Consider the following 8,204-nt stretch of genomic DNA (forward strand, 5'->3'; position numbering starts at 1 on the left):
GATCAGATATTGCACATATTGTTGGTACTGTTAGCAGATTTCTTTCTAATCCTGGAAAAAAGCATTGAAATACTGTAAAATGGCTACTAAAATATTTGAAGGGTACTGCATATATAAAGTTGTGCTTTGGTAAGTGGCATGCCTGAACTTGTTTGCTACACAGACTCTGATTTGAGAGGTAATCTTAACAACTCAAGATCCACTTTTGATTCTATGATCACTTCTGGAAAAGGAGCTATTTCATGACAATCAAGACAATTGAAGTGTATTGCTCTATCCACCCCAGAAGCCAAATATATTGCTATTACTGAAGGTGCTAAAGAATTACTTGGATAAAGGAATTTATGAAAGATCTTAACTTTGAGCAATCAAGGTTCATCTTATTTTGTGATAATCAAAGTGTTATTCATCTCATCAAGCACTCCACTTTTCATTCTAAGTCCAAAAATATTAGTAGAAAGTATCATTGGATTAAAATGGCTATGGAAGAGAAATTATTTGGGTTGAGAAGATACACACTCATGAAAATCCTTCAGATATGCTAACAAAAGTGGTAGTTGTAGAGAAGCATGAGTATTATAGAACTTTGGCAGACATGAAACCTGTCATGATTTTCTCCTCTTGAAAAGTCATTTGGCCCCTTGGCAGGAGAGGGAGTTTTTTGCATCATGGCCCATGTCCAGCCAAAGGCCCATGGCCTAATCCTATTCTCTTTTGATTTCTGATCCTATTTGGAAAAGAATTTGGATTTCTATTCCTATTTTGAGTTGGTTTGGCTTTAAGAAAAACACCACCCATTTGAGAGAGAAATATTCATGCTCATTGATATTTGACTTTGAGAGACTTTAGCACATAAGAGAGGTTTTTGAAGAGCTTTTACCACAAAAAGAAAGAGAGTTTAGTTGCTGCAGTTTTTCCTCTTCGACCAGCCAACTTCAAGTCATGTTTCCGGCTTATTCACCATTGAATCAGATAGAAATTTTTACTAAGTGTTTATAACATCTTGATGTTTTCTTTTAACGGTGGAGATCAGATTTAGAGGTTCGCAAAATCTGATTTTGAGTCCCCAACAATAGCTCTGTTTTGGGTGATTTCTCTTGATTTACTTTTGTTGGTGTAGCTATTGCGTCTCCGTATTTGGCTCTTGTTGTGTGGTCATTCGAAAAATATTTGTAACCCTCTTATTGTTATAGTGGAGCAATTTGGATCTCTGTGATACTGTGGTTGGTACCTTCGACGTGAAGGTTTTTTCGATGTTAAACTTGGTGTTCTTTACTTTTTTGTTTTCGTATTTACCTCTTTCTGTCATAACATTTGCCTCGTGACACCACTCTAGAGGATCTTTGCCTAATACATAACTTTTGGCTTATTTTGACTTTTTTGGCTTAACACAAGTGGTTAAAAGCGTTTTTTAAATTTTACCCAAAAACCACAATATAGTAACAAATTTCTCTGTTTCTCTAGCCAGTTGTGTTCTTTGGCTCTAAGGTTGAGCCCGTAGAACTAATATGGATATAAGAATGTTTTTCTAGTGTTACGATACATAAATCCTGGAAGTAGTTAGATGAACAAACATCCAAGGAGGTGTTGGGAAGTACATCTTCCACATAAGGAATTTAACAATTAGTAATTGTTTTTAGTATTTTCAATTAGATGCTCACATTATTTCCCATCATTTTGAAAAGAACGTTAATCGTGATGAATGTGGATCATAGACAAAAGGATTCATTACTATCAACATTAAAACCAATTTCTTTTGGAGATCCTTGATAGAATAGGGTAAAGAAAAGAGAGTACAATAAATTGTCTAGAATATATATTGGGAAAGGCTCCACATTTGTTTATGTACAATTCTAAATTACTAAAATTTATTCTTATCATTCAAGTTGAATTTATCTTATACTATATTTACTGTTACCATGAGTGGAGCTCCGGTCTGAAATGGATAAACCTATTCAGCAAAAGAAATGTTAAAAGGGGCAGCCCAATGCACTAAAGTGTCCGTCCCACCATGAGGGTGCATTGTACGCAGTCTTACCTTGCATTACTATCAACATTATACAATATGTAATCAATTTTTTCGGAGATCCTTGATAAACAGGATTAAAAAAAAGAGTATAATAAATTGTCTAGAATATATATATATTGGAAAAGGGTCCACATTTATTTATGTACAATCCTAATCCTAAATTACTAAAATTTATTCTTCGTTTATTTTTTAGGTTCATTCTTATCATTCAAGTAGACTTTATCTTATACTATATTTACCATTACTATGAGTGGAGCTCCGGTCTGAAATGGATAAACCTATTCAGCAAAAGAAATGTTAAAAAGAGTAGTCTAATGTACTAAAGTGCTCGCCCCACCACGAGGCATTTTTACAGAGGCTATCTCCAAAGTTTAAACATATGACCTCCTGATCACATGACAACAACTGTATCCGTTACTCCAAAGCTCTCATTCTACAAAAGAAATATCAGAAAAACAAAAATATCTCATTTGAAATTCTAAATGGTTCATTATGGGGAAGACGCTTTTCTAGGCAGTTAGTTGAGAAAACACTATCAAGTTATCATTATCATTATAATAATTCGAACTTTGAAGTCCATCTTCTTAGCTGCCTCCTCAGTATAAAAATAAAAGCCGCCAATAAAATAATGAATTTTGCGACTCAAGTGCCAAACTTCTTCCAATAATACTTTGATGCAACTGGGGGCTGCTCTGACCAAAAAAAAAAACAAAAACTGGGGGCTGCTACGTTCTCAGCTTCCACACATCGGATATTTCTAAAGTCTTCATTTACAACTCTGCTAATATTGCTGTCGCTGTTAATATTTATTCCTCTATTATATTAAAAATAAATATTCATCAATACTTATTTAATTTAAAAAAATAATATATAATTTAATTATTTTTATTTATTTTATTCTTAATATTAAATATAATTTATTATATAAAATATTTCTCAAAATATTAAATTTATTATATTCAAAAAGTAATATATAATAAAATATTATTTATTATTTTTTAATTCATGTGCTAAATTATAATAGTGAACAACTATTAATGAATGGAGAGAGTACCAAATTAAACATGTATGTGTGGTCAATCTTTTAATTTTCCCCTAAATGTTAGCATGACTCCGGTTACTGATCATTCACTGGCCTTTCCACAGTCTGCGGAGTAATTTGGTTGGAAAAGAGTTATCTCGAGATAATTAATTTTGGATTAGTTATTTCATCATATATATGAGATAAATTATGTCATCACTGTTTTATAAATGGTGAGATTATTTAATAATCTCACGACTAAGTTAAACATGCAATCAAATGTGAGATAAAATACGCCTACTTTATCCCAAAACTGTTACACCTTATACCTCACATCAATCGGACCCTTCACAAGATACCCTTTTTTTCCATCAAATAAATGAACTAAAAAAAGTCAGAAATATGGATAAAGATTTATGTGTTACTACCAAATCACAGAATGCAAAACCCTTTTGGTGTATACATTATAACTTAACTATGATTATGTGCGCGTAGTGTCATATATTCTTCATTTTAATGTTTGACAGTCAAATTTAAATTATCTGATGCAAGAAACTATTTACCACATATGTGGAGAAACTGTAAGAGGAACTATCACGAAGTTTATCAGTTGTAATGATGTTTATTAAGCAATTCATCAGTGGCATAGTTTGAGGCATGCAGATGAAAGAAACTAGTCGTAGCTTGCTATATTTTCGTTTGTTAAGTCAAGGCATGCACCTTCGAATCAATTATCAAACTTTGCACATATCATCTTCTTTTTTTTTCCACAAAAAGATCAAGTTGATCTGGTCACCTGGCGGCTCTTAACAAATACTAATAATATTCCGCTAGAATTAATATTATATACTCAAGGGTCTTTCGATATATATATATAGCTACTAGTTCATCTTAGTTTCTACCAACAACTCCTCTCATTAATCATCATGGCTGCCTCACAAATAGCTGTTATTGTGCTTCTAGGATTACTTGTTGCTACCAACATTGACATAGCAGGTTTCTGCCCAAACATTTAAATTTCGAGTCAAAAACATTGTCTAAACATTTTTTGTATGCAAAATCTAAATTTGCTTGATACTTGTTTGCTTATTTTTCGTATCCACGTACTTGTGTATCTTTTCCCACACTAACTTGCACTACTATATTCATTTAGCCAGGATTATTTGCTATTTTTGGATTAACACTCGCAAGTTTTTCCAAAATAGATGGATCCAAAAATGTAACTCTGCCGAAATCTTTCATTTATACTTGTTTAGTGAACTATTTAAACATATACAGTGTTTGAGCCAAAACTATTGGATTCGAAGGAACCAGTAACATATACACTATATCCGCCATATCTTCTTTACATTTTAATTTTTCAAGAATTCTAAATTGATTAAGTTTCTAAAACCATTTCTAATTCATATTGAACAGGGGCTCAATTAGGTGTTTGTTATGGAATGATGGGTAACAATTTGCCATCACATTGGGAAGTTATTCAGCTCTACAAGTCAAGAAACATAGGAAGATTGAGGCTTTATGATCCAAATCATGGAGCTTTACAAGCCTTAAGAGGATCCAATATCGAAGTTATGCTAGGACTTCCCAATTCAGATGTGAAACACATTGCTTCGGGCATGGAACATGCGAATTGGTGGGTGCAAAAGAACGTTAGAGATTTCTGGCCAGATGTTAAAATTAAGTACATTGCTGTCGGGAATGAAATCAGCCCTGTCACAGGCACATCTTATCTTACTTCATTTCTTATTCCTGCTATGGTAAACATTCATAAAGCAATTGGTGCAGCTGGTTTGGGAAATGACATTAAGGTTTCAACATCAGTAGACATGACATTGATTGGAAATTCCTACCCACCATCACAGGGTTCGTTTAGGAACGATGCTAGGTGGTTCACTGATCCCATTGTTGGGTTCTTAAGGGACACACGTGCACCTTTGCTCGTTAACATTTATCCTTATTTTAGCTATTCTGGTAATCCAGGGCAGATTTCTCTCCCCTATGCTCTTTTTACAGCACCTAATGTGGTGGTATATGATGGTTCACGCCAATATAGAAACTTATTTGATGCTATGTTGGATTCCGTGTATGCTGCCCTCGATCGATCAGGAGGCGGATCTGTAGGAATTGTTGTCTCAGAGAGTGGATGGCCATCTGCTGGTGCATTTGGAGCCACAACAGACAATGCAGCTACTTACTTGAGGGGTTTAATTCAACATGTTAGAGAGGGTAGTCCAAGAAAGCCTGGACCGATTGAGACATATATATTTGCAATGTTTGATGAGAATAACAAGAATCCAGAGTTGGAGAAACATTTTGGATTATTTTCCCCCAACAAGCAGCCCAAATATAACCTCAATTTTGGGGTTTCTGATAGAGTTTGGGAGATTTCTGCTGAAACTAATGCTACTGTTTCTCTCGTAAGTGAGATGTGAAATCTCTTTACCCAAGTATTGCTTGGATGGAAAGCTTAGTACCAGCAACGGAATTTATTCTTTGTCAAATTATCTTTGTATGCGACACTAAATAAAATTGCTGTCTTGCAAGTCCTCATGTATTGTTAACCAAGAGATGATGGAACTTTGAGTGCTTTAGATTCCTTTTTCTGTTGTGATATTTGTAATTTGGAAAGAAACTTTTTTTAAGTTAGTAAATTTCGTACACCATCAGTTACATTATTTCCATGTTTTATTAGAATCGGATATGGTAATTGCAAAGTTTAATTGTTTATCATTTCGTGTCTTTATCATTAATTTTTGTTTTTGGACATCATCTGGGTTCCGGACTTTGAAATAGCTCAGATTTATGCCTTACAGAATTAAAAATGAAATTATCGAATCAAATTAGTGATAAAGACACGAAATGGTAAAAAAATCAAAATTTAATCTTTAATTTTGTAAGGCATAAATGTGAGCTACTCTTAAGTGGTGAAATGCCCGTGTCCATTAACCATCAGCTAATTGGAGGAAGTTCAAAAAGAATTGACATTACTGATTTAAGGTTTTACCTTAATACTCTCTCCATTCCTTTTTCACGTAACAATTTTGTTTTTTTGAGAGTCAAATAATATCAATTTTGACCAACATTTTAAAATGTATTTTTTTATCATATTGATACGAGAAAAAAAAAAAACTTTTTTTTCTTATACTTTTCTTATAATTTCAATATTTAAAAGTATCGAATTAATTAATCTCTTTTATCTTTGAAAATTAGTCAAATTAATTCTCGATATCGAAATATTACAATTATTTTGGAACAAAGGAAGTATCAAGTTTGTCAAAGTCTAAAACTATGGCAAGCTCTTTCCCACCACAAATTTCCCTATGCTTCTAGTCAACTTGTTGAAGAAGGCATCACTTAGTTTAAGAACTAAACTGTACATGTTGGGAAGTAGTGGATAGCTTATGTATGAAATAGCTTGTAATCAGTTAGTCGGTTAGTTAGTTAGGAGTATGAGCTGTCAATATCTGTGTATATATACTTGCACTGATGTGCTAACTAATTGAATGAAACAGTTCCAAAATAATTGCTCAAAATATCTTATAATTCTTTACTCTCGCCAATCTTCTTCATTTTTACTAGCTTCTACGTTTTTCTTAGCTTTAATCTAGCTTTCATGGAGATTACTTAGATGGTATCATAGCATTACGATCACTGAACCAGTGATTTATTCAAAGGTATTTTAGCTAACTCAAAAATGACGGTCGATAACTAAGTGCCTAAGAAATTGAGCCACAATCATCCTCTATCTCTGTCTACGATTGATAATCTCTCTGCAGCTGACTAGAGCAGAGAATTACTCAACTTGGAGTTGTGCAATGCATATTGCAATTCTTGGGAGGAATAAATTGGGATCCATTGATGGTAATTCTAAACGAGCTAATTTTGGCGCAAATCTTACTAAACTGTGGGAACGATGCAATGAAATTTTCCTTTCATGAATTATGAACTGTGTTTCCATAGAATTATTAGTGGAGTTGTCTGCTCATATGATGCCTCTGCTGTTTGGAATGATTTGAGGGATCATTTTGATAAGATTGATGGATATAGAGATTTTCAGCTTCATAAAAACATTGCTACATTCACTCAAGGTACTAGCTCTATTTCTATCTATTTCTCTAGGTTGTGTGTATTTTGGATTAAATTTTATAGTATCACACTTATTCCTACTTGTGAGTTTTCGAGTTCGGCGGAATGCGAGACTTTTATACTGAATTGCACTTAATGAGACTTATGAGCAAGCTAGGTCACAAATTTTGATGAGGATTCCCCTTTCCTCATTGAACAAAGTTGATTCTATGCTAATTGAATGAGAAAATCAATGATCTATCACTCAACGTAGATCTATAACTGGATCTATTGAGAACACTATGTTGTTAGCTTGGAGAATTATGTTGCATGTGCATAAGCAGAATAAGAGTTTTAATCGTAACTATCGCAGAATTCCAATTCCTACAATATTCTATTTTGTGACTACTATAAAAAAAAAGGCCACACTAAGGCAGTTTATAAACTAGTGGGATATCCTACCTATTTTGCTCTATGAAGAAGTTCAACAATATGCATTAGGCTGCTCATAGTGTTTGTGTTGAAGGGGGGAGTTATAGCTTAGATCATGGCTTTGGTTTTTTCTGAATTTTGGTAGTAGGTCATCATATTATGAGAAGGGTGGAACTTCTTCTCATTTTGAGAGAAGAGGACCTTCTAACTTGAGAGAGGTGGACTGTCACGACCCAAACTAGGGCCTAGACGTAATAAGCATTCCATGTCCAACCAGGACCGGGTACCGTCCCCTTAACCCAACCCAACCGCCTTATACAACCTCAGATGGACTGAATTCCAAACATATAACAAGATAGCGTTATTGTTCACATCAAGACTCTGGGATAGGATCACGACCATGACCGAACCAACCGAGTCTAATCGTACCAAACCCAATCATCCATACCATACCAAAACAAAGAGAATATCAAAACATAATATGATAATCAAATTCAAAATATAATATGATTAAACAGTGATAAATTATGTCTGATGATGTCAGTCTCCTTGTAAGACCCCGCAAAATTCTAAGCTTAACTCAGTCCGTTAAAGCATGAAAAAAGGTCCTAAACTTAGAAAATTTTTTTAGCTAAGTGTTTATACTTAGGAGTA

At 33.8% G+C, this 8,204-nt stretch overlaps 1 protein-coding gene across 1 annotated transcript; it reads left to right on the top strand.

Annotated features, from left to right (window-relative positions):
* The first annotated feature begins 3,889 nt into the window (after window positions 1-3,889).
* LOC107879143 (glucan endo-1,3-beta-glucosidase, basic) lies at window positions 3,890-5,728 on the top strand. Its single transcript, XM_016726250.2, has 2 exons — window positions 3,890-4,046; window positions 4,467-5,728. Exons 1-2 carry the CDS (start codon window positions 3,977-3,979, stop codon window positions 5,483-5,485), a joined length of 1,089 nt encoding a protein of 362 aa, XP_016581736.1. The 5' UTR covers window positions 3,890-3,976; the 3' UTR covers window positions 5,486-5,728.
* Window positions 5,729-8,204: the final 2,476 nt, after the last annotated feature.

The sequence above is a fragment of the Capsicum annuum genome, chromosome 1 (genome assembly GCF_002878395.1).
Source record: "Capsicum annuum cultivar UCD-10X-F1 chromosome 1, UCD10Xv1.1, whole genome shotgun sequence".
Lineage (NCBI taxonomy): Eukaryota > Viridiplantae > Streptophyta > Magnoliopsida > Solanales > Solanaceae > Capsicum > Capsicum annuum.